This window comes from Micromys minutus (genome assembly GCF_963924665.1).
Source record: "Micromys minutus genome assembly, chromosome: 16".
NCBI classification, from domain to species: Eukaryota; Metazoa; Chordata; class Mammalia; order Rodentia; family Muridae; genus Micromys; species Micromys minutus.
The window spans coordinates 46,541,831-46,557,350 of NC_137985.1; the positions used below are offsets into that span (position 1 = coordinate 46,541,831).

Genomic DNA, 15,520 nt, shown 5'->3' on the forward strand with positions numbered 1-15,520 from the left:
TCTTGTCTTTCTTTTAGACTTAGGCTTCTCTTTTGTGTCACCTCTGCACTTCTTGAGCATGTATACACATGGGCCTCTATAATTATTAACTTTCCCAGGTTCTTTGTCTCACTTCAGGATTCTTTTCCTAGTTTTTTCTTCTGGATAGCAGTTACCAAGTCTTCTATTCCCAGCTCTGCTAGCTAGAAGGCAACCGAACTATCCTGGCAGACACTTCCCTGCTTCAGCAATTTTTGCCTTATAATAAGGGTAAACATTTATGTAATGATTGTTACTTTAGTCCCACTGTTTAGGTTTAAGTCCACTGTTTCACTACTGTTTTGTTTTTCTTTTACTTTATTCTTTAGTTCTCCTTTCTGTTGAATTTTTGGATATGTTTTAGAATCCAATTTTGGTTTATCTACTGAGTTCTAAGTTAACTTGCTTGAGGTTGTTCTACAGTTATTACTATATATAATTTTCACTTTTAAAAATATACTCTAAACTGATACTAAGCAGCTTTTCGTAAGACGTAGAATAATGGTGCTAGAGAGATGGGCTCAGTGGTTAAGAGCACTGGCTGCTCTTTCATAGGACCTGGATTCAATTCTCAGCATTTCCATGGTGGCTCACAACTGTCTAACTTCACTCCTAGGAGATTCAATGCTCTCTTTTGACCTCTGTAGACATTGTATTCATGTGACACAGAATACAGTGACATGCATGTATAAAAAATACTCATGCACATAAAAATAAAATGTAGAGATGCAGATTCCTCCTGAATCTTCGTACCACGTAGGATGACATGCACAATACCTGGTGCAGCAAAAACCCCTATAAGACAATGCGGACATTCTTGCTTTAAATTATGTATTTCAAAAATATAAGCACTACAGACTTTCCATATTTATTGATCTTCATGCTTTCCTGTGGACTTCCTGTCTAGTTTCGTCTCTCTCTCTCTCTCTCTCTCTCTCTCTGTGTGTGTGTGTGTGTGTGTGTTGTTTGTGATTGAACCTGGGGCCTCACAAACAGTGAGTCTGCTGGCAACTAATCTTGTGATGTATATATTTTTAATATAAAAGTATTAAGTATACATATATATAAAATATATAAATTCACAAATTTAATTTTTACATTTGTTTTTAAAACTTATTACAGTCATTTGTATGTGTATACATGTATAGGGGAGAGGAGTTGCACAAACCACAGCATAAGGTCAGGGGACAACTTGAGTCAGTTCTCTTCTTTCACCACATAGGTCCCAGAGATTGAATTAAGGATGTCAGGCTTGGCACCAAGAACCTTCACCTATGAGGCCATCTTACTAGCCCTTGCATTTATTTCTTAAGTATTATCTTTGCAGAGATATAAATCCAGGATGCTCTATGTCCCTTCAGCATGTTAAAGGTGAGTTTGCATCCCAGTTACACTAGTGACGTGTTATGGAACTTTGGTGAACATCTTACCTCACATATCTCCTATTTACCTTTTGACATCATTGCCATCTTTCCACAACAAATGAACTGAACCAGACCAGAAGCTTTGATTGTCTCTTCCTCTAGTTCTGCAATTCCCTTTCAGTATGACACACAGCTTGGTGAACATAAACTGAGCTTATGTTTTGATGAAGGAAAAGGTGAGGTATATGAGGCAATCTAATAAGCAAGTGCCATATGGTAAAGAGAGACAGAAACAAGATGCAATTGGCATCAGGAAGAAGAGTACAGTTCCCTTCATTGCTGAAGTTTCTGCACCCATGTAATTAATTATGGAGTCCTTGTTCTGGTTGCTCAGGATAAAGAAAACAGTGTGGCAGCCAGAGAGTTCCAGGCCTTGCTGCTATAATGAAAATCAAACAGGCACCTGGATGGGTCTGCACATGGTTAAGTGAAAATCAATCCTCTGATCTAAGACTGTACTTATGTTTCCTTTGTCTGAATACAGGGCTTTCCTGTCACCTGAAAAGCCCAACAACTTCTTTGGTTCAACAGTATCATATCAATTATTTAAGGTCTGTACATCACTTTTCAATTAACAACCTCTTCAGCTCCTGAAAATTTATTATATAATTTATCACCATATTTTCTGAACATTTAAAAAGAAAAGGTCACTATTAATCAGAAACAAGATTGCTAATAAAATATTTAATGCATTTAAAAACATAACAAACCATCAAGAACTTATAATCTTTTAATTAAATGGTTCTTTACTATATCCTACTCATGTGACAATATTAAACATGAAATCAAAGTCACAAAATTTTGCTGTTTCATTTGTGTACTCAATAAAGTAAGAACACAAGTCAGTTTGTTGGAGAAGCATTGGACAACAACTTAAGAGATCAAAGTTCTGGTCATGATTCTGCATGTATGTAGCTCTGTGACCCACTTCTCTACATCAACCTGCTCATTAGAGTATTGAGCCTCTCAGCTCCTGTCTGACATCAAATATGCCTGTCAATCAACTGTTTAAGCACTGAGTAGTACCACCAGTGTTTTATTTAATGGCATAAAATATATGACACAAATTAATCTTCTTACAAAATTGTTGATTTATATGTACATGATCATGAAGCATATCTAGAATTTTCCCTCATTCATGACTGATGTTCTATCAATAGATATAAATATAAACACACCTCATTGTTTTTTGTTGAGATGTTGATTATTTTTCATACCTAATTCTGGAAACATGCAGTATTTCTATTTTAATTGTTTGTGCTGTCGTTTGAATGTGTAATATTCTTGATAGGCAGTTGTGTTGAACATGTGGTCACCAGCTGGCAGAGATGTTTTGGACTGTTACAGAACATGTAGGGTGGGCTTTGACACTTCTTGTCCATGCTTTATTTTCTGCCCACCATGCCTTCTTCCCTGTAAACTGTGTTCCTTCCAACAGTAAGCCTAAATAAATCTGTCTCTGCTTATCTAGTATTTGGCTACAGATATTAATTTCACTGCATTTATTATATTTTTATTTAACTGGATATTTATGTATTTACATTTCAAATGTTATCCCCTTTCCCGGTTCCCTCCTCTTCCATTCCTCGCTCCCTTTTTCTATGAGGATGTTCCCCCTCCCACCAACCCATGCCCACTTCAACACTCTGGCATTCCCCTACACTGGGGCATCCAGCCTTCACAGGACCAAGGGCTTCTTCCTCTATTGATGCCAGACAATACCATCCTCTGCTACATATGCGGCTGAAGCCACGGGGGGGCATTTATTATACTCTTTGCAGTGAGAATTTTGGTTTCTGAAAAACCCAGTTATGTAGTTATGTATGTTTTTGTTTTAATCCTAGGTGTGGGATTAAGAAGCTGCTTCACAATAGGTGATTATGATATGCCCCGGGTACTAGCAAGGCTGTCATTCATATTCTCTCTGTGTCTCTCTGTCTCTGTCTCTGTGTGTGTGTAATTCTGGGGACTCTCTAGAAGATGTAAATGGGAAAGCCCTGAGAGGGTCTGTAGCAGTGGTTGCTCCCCCCACTGCTGGTTCCTATGGGTTCCTGCTGTGTTTGCTGGACTGCTGGTTTGCTAACCATGGGCTGTTGGATATACTATGAAGACTGAACTTTCCCCTAGAAACCCAATGCCCCTAATCAGCAGAAAATAGTCTAAAGAGGTCTATGTCCTCTATCAGCAGGAAAGAGCCTACAGAGGGCTATATTCCCTTTCCCTCAGTAGGTTGTCCTGAAGCTGTTAGTATTTTAATGTTAATTCCACTTCCCTCAAGAAAGGCTGGACAGTCACATGACTCCAACTGAACCTTCCCATTTTAATGAATAAAATAAAGGAAAGCCAGTGACTGGGCAGGGCGAAGGAGGTCAGAGGAGGGAGATGATGGAAGGGGAAGATCATGGCAACATGGAGCTTCCCAAGGACCAGATAGACCCAGGTGATATTTATTGGTGATAAAAGCTATGAACATTAAGGATGTTATAGGTCTGGCATCTTATACGAAGATCAGTTTGTATCTTTGTCTATTTGATGCAATCTTGTTGTGTAGAGGGTTTGTGGACTGAGAGTTGAATATATAAACCTGTATGAAAAGCTATTGGGCTGTAGAGTTGTGTTTGTGCGGGATTTTGGGGTACAGAAATACCCTGGAACAGAGATGAAAAACAGGCAGTGAAAAACCGCCAAGGGAAGGGAGTTACCGGGACGAGATGGGCTGAGTTAGCAGTTCGGACCAGGCATCAGAGGAGTGTGCGACTCCGAACTAAAACCGGGCCTGAGTGAGACCTCAGGGCCAGTAAAGAATTAAACCCATTCTATTTTTTAATATTTACTGCTACACCCCTCTAACCTTTTCTCTCCTACCTAGTGTTGGGGAGTTGAAAGGGTAGTAGATATAAAAACCTAATAAAATAGCTAAAAATACGCCAACATTCTTCTAAATATGGCTCATTCTTTTAAATATGTTTATCTTTGTTGATATTCTGACAGATGCAATAACCTTGTCATGTCTAAAAGATACTGTCTTTCAGCAGCCATTCCAGCTCACTGGCTCTTACAATCTTTCTTCCCCTTCTCCTTGATGCTACATGGGATTTAGTTGTAGAAGTTATATTATAAATGTCTTGTATGGTTCTGGGCACTCGACCATCACTTGTAACTTACTGTCTATATTTTGATCAGTTACAATTCTAGGTAATAATTCTGTCTTCTAATAAAAGCAGCTTCTTGGATGAGGTAAGAGGGCTTCACTTATTCAGTCTCTACATCTTATTCTTGAAACAGAGTCACTCACTGAAGCTGTGGCTTGTTAATTAGCTAGACCAACTAACTGACTAACAAGCCAAATCAATGAATACTCCTGCCGCTGTAAACCAGTGCTGAGTTTACCACTGTACCTGCCCTTTACATTGGTGTTAGGGCTCTGAACTCATGTCCTAATGCATACACAGCAAGTGCTTTACCAACTGAGTCATTTACTAGCATGCTAATGACTTCTTTAAACAATTTGTCTGGAACTTTCATAATGCACATATTGAATAGTTTGGGGGTACCCCATAAGTCATTTATGATGTTAACACTCTTTTTAGTTGTTCTTTTTCTTTTAGTTCTTCTTACTAGATCATTTCAGACCATCTGATTTAAATTTGTAGCTCTGTTTGCTTGATGAAACTTGAATCTATTATGGAATGACCACAGTAAACTTTTCAGTGCATTTATTATATTATTTTACTGTCTTAGTTAGGGTTTTACTGATGTGAACAGACACCATGACCATGACAAGTCTTGTAAAGGACAACATTTACAGGTTCAGAGGTCCAGTCCATTATCATCAAAGTGGGAGCATGGCAACATCTAGGCAGACAGTGCAGGAGAAGCTGAGAGTTCTACATCTTCATCTGAAGGCTGCTAGTAGAATACTGACTTCCAGGCAGCTAGGACAAGGGTCTTATATCCCACACCCACAGTGACACACCTACTCCAACAGGGCTACACCTTCTACTAGTGCAACTCTCTGGGCTGAGCATATGTAAACCATCACATTCCCTTATAAATCTGCTTGGTTCTTTTAAATATGTTTTATCTCAGTTGATATTTTTAGTTTTTCATGCAATATCTTGAACTTTTAAACCATCTTTATGACAGCTGTTTTTTCTTGTCAATCCCAATACTTGTGTTTCCTTAGGACTTGTTAATAGATTTAGTTGGATCTTAAATTAAGCTGTGTTTCTTGTGTTTCTCTGTGCACTTTTATAACTTTGGATGAACTTCGTGCACTTGATTAGAATGCTTCTTCCCCAGGCTAGCTTCCAAATGATGACTCTACTGGCGCAGAGATTTTGGGGGCCCCTTTGGAGGATATAAACTAGCCTTTTGGAATGAAAAGATATGCTTTTTAAATCAGAAAAATATAATCTCTGAGCAGTCTCTGGTTGTAAACTACTAATTCTCCTTGCTCTTCTTTGTTCTCAACAACATCCAAAGTAGGCTTGCATCCTTTGAGGCTGCAAAACAAGTGCAACATCCATAGTTCTATGCTGGACACTGAACTAATGGACACAGAACAGCTGAGCTGAATGTCTTGCTATCACAGCCGTTATCCCATCAGCCCACTGTCTCTCTTGCTGTTTGGATTCAGCAGTCCCTACCCGTCAGGCCATGCTGGCTCTTCTTGAGCTCTCAGGTATGGAAAGACAGAATCAGCTGCTAGCAGTTCTGTCTCCATTTCTTTAAGTCTATCCTGGAAGAGCTGTGTGCCAAACCCCTGGCATTGAGCTGTGGTGGCCTAACAAACTGTAATCATGGGTACAGTGAAAGACTGTTTTACTTGCTTCATTTCAGTATGACTTTTTGGTTAGGTTGTATGATGTACTGTAACTTCTTAAGGCCTCTGGAGTTCCCATAAGGGTATACTGGCCAGAATATTGAGTTAGTGTCTCTGTTGGGGAATGAGGTTTCAGACTTCTAATTCTCCCATCTTGACTTTTTCTGCTGCTCTTTTTATTGCCTTCTAGTGTGTTTGTCTAGATTCCTTAAGGAGGCATATACCATTCCATGCTCTGGAATGAACTAGACTTAGAGAAGATGCTTAATTACTTAATAAAGAAAGCAATTCACTTAGTTTTAAACCTTTCATGCTTCATTGAAGACACTACACCAGTATTAGCTTCCATTCTCAGGCAAAACTTGTCTTAATGAACTGGTTTTTGCAGAGCTCCAAATACATATCCTAAAAATACTACTTTGCCTTAACACTGCAAGAAGTATGTACTTTTATAGTGTTTAAAATGCTGATTTATATATTTTAAAACTATAAACACCAAACTATAGAAACTTCTTTCATAGTCCAGGCATAGTCAAAGCCAGCTTCTCACAGCATAATAGTTCTATCTGTTAAACATCTGACAAGCACCATTTTGTGCTGAGTGCTCATCTTGTAGAGTCTCTGCTATTTTGTCATTTCCCTTCTTCTCAACTGTGGGCTTCTAGGATAAGGACTTGTGCTAAAAACTCTGTAACTGAGTCATGAGAACGGGACTATAGAGGTATCTGAAATGAAATGTATGAGTGCTAGAGGAAATGCCAAGCAGTTAGAAGGTAGAAAATGTCTTCTAAGGAATTTGGATTTATCAAGAACCAGGAAAGCAGAAGTGCCTGATGATCATCTCAAGGTACACTTCTTTTATCCATTTTATTTTCACTCCTGAACGATGTGTTGGTGACTGCTCTTTATCCCTTATTTAGTAAGTTTTAGTTAGTTAACGATCTCTATTTCAGTTATACATACATGATCTTGGCTGGCACTGAACAGATGACAGCTATTACAAGGAGCCTAGAGCCAGCGCATGTGTCCTTTGTGACGGACCAGGTCGAATTACTGTCTTCCTCCAGTTTCACAGCTCTCTGCAAAGAATGTCGGCTCACCATTTCTATATAATAAATCAAATATGAAGATGAACTGTCTGAGGGGTAATTAGTTTATACACATGGAGCCTTCAGGAACGGGATCACTGGTCTTCTGGAGGCAGCTAAGGAGTTAGCCTGTGCCCTGCTGCCATGTGAAGCTTCTGCTACACAGAAGAGAATGTACACAGAAACCTGACTATGTTGTTCTAAGACTGAGAAGAGAACCCCCAATGTAAAATGGTACATATGTACAGTATTCCTGTCACAGCTATACAAGCTAAAACTCATGTATCTTATCCCATAGGCATCAACTTCCTAAGGCTGGGATCCTAGTCTTGTTTCACTGTCTCATAGAATTTTTATTAATGAGTTTTTCCTCTTAAATAGCATGATAAAATCTTTTTTACTGTAGGATATTTTGTTTCCTCCTTCACATGTCAAATGCTGTTCTATTTAGTTCCCTGTTCTATTTAAAGCTTTCTCTTCCAATATCAACAGAATAAATTCTTCCAAACAATTACAGTGTATAACTGAGGGAGAACACTGGGATTTAGTATTTTTCCTCATTCTTATTTGAAAATAATTTTAAATCAACAAATGCATTATAAAATATAGTAGACCCAGTTAACCCAGTATCCCCTACTATCAGTAAAACCACAGTACACTTTCTGAAAGAGTTAGGATTGAGTCAATAAAATTAACTGTTTTATTCAATAAAATAGATGTAACTCTCCTGTTTTCCCAGTAAGTTCAACATCCCCCCTTCTTTTCCTCCCTCCCAACCCCCATCTGTTGGGTTCATAGTTTCAGGATATAGTTAATGCTGTATGTCATTAGTCCCCTCATACAGTAGCACTTTATCCCTGACTTTCATAATATTGATATTGTTGAAAACTATCAGCCTGTGACAATGTATAGGTGGTCCCTGAATTTAGATTTTACACATTTAGATTAGACTCTGAGATGTTGATTTATGCATCCTTAGAGTCAGATTCTCAGGGACTCAAGTTTATTTGTGATACAGGTAACAATACTTTTAACACTATTCCAAAAATTAAATAATTAAATGAAGCAAATAAATAAAAATACTTGAGAAAAAAGATATTAAGCCTTTTCACCTATTTTTGAAAAAAATTTAAGATTTATTTTTATTTATTTTATGATGTACACTTGTTGCTGTCTTTGGACACAACAGAAGGAACATCATATTCCATTACAGATGGCTGTGAGTCGCCATGTGGTTGCTGGGATTTGAACTCAGGACCTCTGGAAGAGCAGTCAGTGCTCTTAACTGCTGCGCCATCTCTCTAGCCCCTTGAAAAAAATTTTAACTAAAATATCATCCCTATGTTTTAACAACTTATTTTGTAAATAGAACCATGTACAATTTAGCTTTGGAGATCTCTCTCTCTCTCTCACGCACATGCACACACACACACACACACACACACAGGCACACACACACTGCCCTCACTGTAAATAGTGTTGTCATCTGTGGTAGTGCTAGACTGTATTTTTGCTCAGTTTCCACATTGCTCTAATTCTGGCCAGTATGTCTGCATTTAAGGCTTCAAAGTCATCTATGAGCTTTAGCTTGTGATCAGTAATCAGTAGGGATTAATTTATTTACTCACATTCATTCAACAACTTACCAAATCTAATCTTCTCTGTTAGGATACTGGGTATAGTAATAAGCTACTTGTTGTCTTCGTGGATTTGGTTGGAAAACAGGTAAGTAATTATGACAATTCAATATAATCAAGTCTATGAGATTTGATGCTTAGGATTACATAAAAAGCATTCTTAAACCTGGGATTGAGAAAATAGCTTTGGGATTTCATGTAGAAGATGCTCTTGTGTGTAAATTATGACTGCAGAATGCAGAGGAAAGAAAGAAGGGAAAGCAATTAGCACACAGGGAGTAAGCAAACTGGCTCTGGGAAATCGCCTGTGTTGTAAACCTCGTCAGGAAACTTCTGGTCCCAGGGCTCCAAAGACTGGAGGTGACAGACCTAAACCTTTAGCTATTACACCGAGTTTACCTCATTTAACATCTGTGGATAGAGGTAAAATTTAAGGCGGCAACTGGTTGCTTGTTCACATCCTAAGTTTTCCCTTTTTGATAAAGGCATTTCCTAAATTTTAAGTGTAAATGGCCACAAAAATACCCTTTTAAAATAGGCCCTCTGAGACATACTGGTGAGAGGCTCTCAGCTTCTTTCAGTTTTATATTTCTGACACCCATTCCTGTAGCTGTGGAGACTTGACATTAGGTCCATCTGATTCCAGAGCTATGTTTAACATGTAAATCTGTCTTCTTCACAAGTGTTACATGCCTATTATTCATGAAATATTAGAACTTAGGAGGCTCTGACACAAATATTCATCAAACTGAGAGACTTCACTTTCAGTTACTAGTGTGTTTGCAACCATCCTCATATCCCTCCCCCTCCCCCCACTTTTCACTTGGACAGTAAATAGGCTGGATTCTTAGTTCTGGCCACAGAACTATTTCTCAAATTTAACAGCTCCTTATTTAAGGCACTAATATTACATACCGTCAATTGGTGTATTAGGAGATCCATTAAGAAGGTAATCTTGTTACTAAACAGAACGTCAGTGCAGTTTTCTGAACAGTTATTGCAGGCGAGGTTGTAAACATTGATTGCATTGCAGAGAGACCTAACAGGAAGGAAAACACCATCTGTAAAACCTGAGCAACTCTTCTCCCAACAGTTTAAAATACACAGCATCAATGACACAGAAGGAACAGGCATGAGACGGAGGCTAGTCCACAAACCAAGCCAAACCTCACTAGGTCCCAGTCCATCGCCTGCACGCGAACAGCTACTTCCACAGATAATGAAAGCCACGCTCATTATTGCCCGACCGTTCTTACCAAGAATGTCCGTTAGTTACAGGACGAACAGTGCACAGCACTTCCCAGCTTTTCTGATAACTCCTTCATTTAAGACCAGACATCAACCAGGAACCTTGGCCTTTTAAATAATAACCCAGAAAAAAAAAAAGACTGCTAAATTGCCTTTTGCCAGATCAGCTGGTCCAGGACAAGGCAGCTGACAGAACAGGATGGAGAAACTGGAGATATTTTCCATGAGGTAAGACGTACAAGTCTTTGCAAAGAGAGACCTACTCTGCTTGAAAGGGGTATGAATATAGGTCTGGTCCTAGGCAGATAAAGACTTCTTTCCTAGAGGGTCCAAACTGACCATTAAGAAAATCACCTAAAGAAAAAAACAGCCCCTCCCCAATAAGGTTTTACTCTAGGAGACACACACATACACACACACACACACATACACACACACACACACACACACACACACACACACACATGCATAAACAAAACCCCCAAACAACATTATTAATTGTTCGAAGAAACTTTCATAGCAATAAGCTCAATGTATATGGGACTCTCCTGAGTGTTTTGAAGCCTGGGCCTAATGTAACGTCTGTGTAATCAATGTTTATCTAGTCTGGCTTGTCTGACTGAATTTCCTGCTTATTCCTGCACACCAACCTTCTAGGAGAGTGGTTTTCAATCTTATGAGATCTCCAAAAACCTCGGTAATAAAAATTTTCAATTCCCAGGAAGCAAACTGAGCAGCTCAGAGGGAGCCACTGACAATGTGTCTTTAGTTAATGAAGACCTTGAACTAGGGAGGACAGCTCCAGAGCTGAGATAGTCCTCTGGAGGGAGGAGATAATAGGGTCAGAGCTGAGTTGGTCTCTGAAATTCCTCAAGGTTTCACCAAATGTAATAAAACTTACACAGCAGCCAACCAAAACTGTAGTAATGTCATTGCTTTGCCCACTACCAATCATATTAGAGTTACCTAACCCTTCTATAAAACCCCCAGCCCTGCATAAAAGGAGGCCTGTGAGCTCCTTGGGTCATAACCATTTTGATGAATGGTTGACCCCTGCATACTGGAAATTTCTGCAGAATAAATGGTCTTTGCCTTTGTATACTACTTGAGTCTGAGGTCTTTCTTAAGTGATTTTTGGACCCTAATAATACTTTCTGATGCTGTAATCCTTTAAATACAGTTTCTCATGTTGTGGTGATTTCCCCAACCATAAAATTATTTTTGTTGCTACTTTATATCTGTAATTATTTGTAATTCATAATCTAGTGTTATGAATCATAGTGTAAATGTCTAATTTGCAGGATAGTGTTAGGTGTGAAAGGGTTCTTTGGAACCCAAAGGGGTTGTAACAAACAGGTTGAGAGCAGTTATTGAGACATTTGTTAAGTTGTGATCTGTTAATCAACAGCATCAAAATTACCTGGGGACTTGAAAGAATGCAAAGTGCCAAGCTACACTGCAGCCCAGTAATAGAGACTTGTGTCCTTTTTGCTTGTTTTACTAGATATTTTATTTACATTTCAAATGTTATCCCATAGGCACAAGGGAAAATTTCCTGAATAGAACACATAAGCCTATGCTCCAAAATCAAGAATCAACAAATGGCACCTCATAAAATTGCAAGGGACACTACCAATTGGACAAAACGGCAGCTAACAGATTGGGAAAAGATCTTTTCCAATCCTACATCTGACAGAGGGCTAATATCCAATATATACAAAGAACTCAAGAAGTTAGACTCCAGAGAATCAAGTAACCCTATTTAAAAAATGGGGTACAGAGCTAAACAAAGAATTCTCAACTGAGGAATACTAAATGGTGAGAAGTACCTAAAGAAATGTTCAACATCCTGAGTCATCAGAGAAATGCAAAGCAAAATGACCTTGAGATTCCACCTCACACCAGTCTGAAAGCTAAGATCAAAAAACTCAGGTGACAGCAGATGCTGTGTAGGATGCAGAGAAAGAGGAACACTCCTCCAGTGTTGGTGGGGTTGCAGGCTGGTACAACCACTCTGGAAACTTGAGTCTTTAAGAGCCACAGATCTTAGAAAGCCCATGTGTCATATACTGAAGGTCTCAGTGATATGCCATACATTGTGCAATGTGTATAAGACAAGCAGATGTCACAGAGCTGATGTGTCTGGGAAAACGAAGGTGAGGACAGCTCCTGCTATAATAACGTTTGATGCTGTTGGACTTGACCACAGAATTGATGGGTTTCTGGAACTTGGTTACATTTGAGCCACAACTCAAGAGTAGAGCTATAGGAACCAGATACTTCTAGGGCAGAGTCCCAGTTTATCATTTATGAAATTAGCAAATTTCTAATGTAGCATTTATAATCTACTTCACATGTTTAAAAACAAGGAAACATTTAAGCTTTCTGTAAATGTGATGAGAATTAAATGAGATAATAAAGTACTTAGGACACTACTTAATAATAGGACTCACGATTATTAATGTTATTAGTATTATTTAATAACAAGAGTAAGACTGCATTTGTTTTTATAAGGTTAAAACAGGTATTTACAATTATAAAAATTTTCATATTTGAGATAGTGATATACAAAGAGATAGTAAAAATGTTATGAAAAAGTATGTGTAGTGTCATTCTCTCCTACTGTTGTTAAGTATTTCTCCAGAACACTTTGTGTCTTCTATACTTTAGGTTTGGATGTTTACAAAGTGAATCAGCATCTTACTGGGAAGCAGGAAGCACAGAAGAGAGAGAGTAAGAACTGTCCTTACTGGAAGAGGGAGGGTTCTTCCTTCTCAGAGAACCCAAAGGATTCCTTAGACACATTCTCTTGGGATGCAGGGGAAATTACTGCACTAAGTTCCAGCCAAAGTTTCGCCTGCCAGTTTTTGAGTAGCTAAGGGCAGTCACAGTGTATCAGTTGTGTGGGCAACATCACCAGAGATCATCCTAAAGTGACCTCAGATGCACCACTGCCCAGGAGTTTCTGCTATCACTGCTTTGGGAGTCAGTTTCAGAAATCTCCCAAGACTTTTCTGAGCTGCAGCTTCTGTGCATTCCTTTCTAATAAAGAACAAAATCAAAATTGTACTATTTTAAAAATACTGAACCATGTCTGATTCTATGGATATAAAAATTCAGTTCAAACTAATTGCTAATTGTAGCAATATTCAGTAGCATAAACAATGTTTTGAGAGAAGTCTGTTTTAAACTGCTGGAGAAAAACTCCAGATGATGCAAACAGAAGACCTGACAGGCAGACTCTATACATAAAGGAATCTGGAGAATGCTTCTATGGCTGATACCCAAGCCAAACACTACTGAACTGGTCTAAACAAGCAAAACAAATCCAGAATGAGACCAGGAATGATATGCCTCACCTTGAATGTGACTGGGGCTTTACAAACAGTAGCTTCCAACTCTTAGACTAGAGTCTGGATGTCCCACTTTATTCATTAGTTTCAGGGTAAGGGTCTGGCTTGAGGCCTCAATCATCTACCTGCACAGACACATGAAATCTGGGAGCAAATGCCTTTAATACTTGCTGGTTGTGATAAAATGGATAAAAGAAAGTGAATGTTTTAGAGGTTTTCAAGTATACTGCCAAATTCAAGCTGGCCTCCAGAAAAAAAAAATCATACCCATTTTTACTGTGAAAAAGCCCCTTCCCCATACTCCACATTATGGCCAATACTGGCTACATCTTCATAAACTTGATAGCAAACTAAATATGTTACTCTTTTTGTTTTTTAAATAATCATACAACATAGTGTGTTTTGTTATAGCATCTTTCAACATGGCTGTTCTGCAAGGCCGCCCACCCGCATGCTGTTCTTCTACCCTGCTGGTCAACGTCCTTTTTCATTTTCATGCAACACATGCTCAATTACACCCCATGAACCTACTCCTCTTCAGGAGACCCTTTTGAGTTTCAGGATTGATACACATTCACATATTCATTCATAAAGCCAGGATTCACAAATAAAAGAATATGTGATATTTGTCTTTCTGAGACTGGACTTTTCTTAATATAACAATATTCAGATCCACCAAGTTTTGGGCAATTTTAATTTTTCTTGATGGTCTAATTAAATGTATAATATATATGTACTACATTTTCTTTGCCCGTTTACCAGCTGATGAACATCTATGCTTATTCCTTGTTTCTTGGGGTTTTTTGTTTTGTTTTCTTTTTATGATTTAAAGGTACTTTCAAATTATAAAATTAGGCAATTACTCAAGTGTATGTTTCCAAAGTTATCACTAAGTGATAATTTTATGGTCTTCGTAATTCATTCTATCAGCTCACTACAAATTTATTTTGGTGTGATGTATAAAACAAGAGCTCAAAGTAATTTTAACACTCCTGAGGTGAGTGAATACATTGTCCTCCATGTAGTTGAAATGACACATATAGAGAACACACTTCCTGGTTTCTTTGTTTAATTGATACTTGTCTTTATGCTAGTATTGTAGTGTGTATTATGTTATATAAGTTAATGGTAGGGTTAATTTAATATATAAACTAAGGATCTTTAAAAACTATTAAAACTCCTGTTAAGAGCGCTGGAGTGAATTGCAGAGCTTTAGGACTATACCTAAGATGCCTTCTCTATTTATGTTTGTATAGCCCTGAGTTTTTTTTATTAGTATTTTGTGTTTTATTCAATCAAATTCTTATAACTTCTTATAAATTTTTGGTCGATACACACATATAAAAGAGTGTAACTTCTTTTAATATCCTCTGTGCTTAACAAAGAAAATCTTTGATAAAGAAGAATGTGCATGTAAACAGCCGTATGTTCATATAACTTGTTCAAGAAACTATGTTCTGATGTGAAAGAAAGGGAGAGAAAACAAAACTCTCAGGGTGAGGACAAACTTGGATGTGCAGTGAACTTACTTGAAAGACAATCTTTATTTGAAGAGCACCTGGTTTAAAGTGCACGCTGCTCAGAACCCAGCGTGGGTGGTCTGTCCAGCAGCCCTCTCTGTAATTTTAAACGTGAATGACTTGAAGTACTTTTTGACATCAAACAGAAAGCCCCAACTTTTCAAAGTATCTTCTCACGGCATATTCTGTCAAGAGTACACTCTGGTGGTGGAGAGAATCTAAGATACAGATTTTCTTGCCTTAAAAATACTTATGACTAAATTTCTTTTGTCAGAAAGTTTTCTTACTAAACATGTTTTCTCTTCAAAACAGAGGACAGAAAAAAGCATCATGAAACCAAGCCTTTTAGTGAGAGGTACAGTAGCTTATATGTAGAAAAAAAAGATGATTATAGAATCCAACTAAAG

The 15,520-nt window shown here is 38.1% G+C and overlaps 1 protein-coding gene across 1 annotated transcript in view; it reads right to left on the bottom strand.

Moving 5' to 3' along the window:
- Positions 1-15,520, bottom strand: part of SCAPER (S-phase cyclin A associated protein in the ER) — a 322,094-nt gene that overhangs the window by 70,381 nt on the left and 236,193 nt on the right. Inside the window, exon 26 of the mRNA XM_080929740.1 lies at positions 9,908-10,031. Coding sequence (XP_080785866.1) covers positions 9,908-10,031 — 124 coding nt within the window. The remainder of the gene's footprint in view (positions 1-9,907; positions 10,032-15,520) is intronic.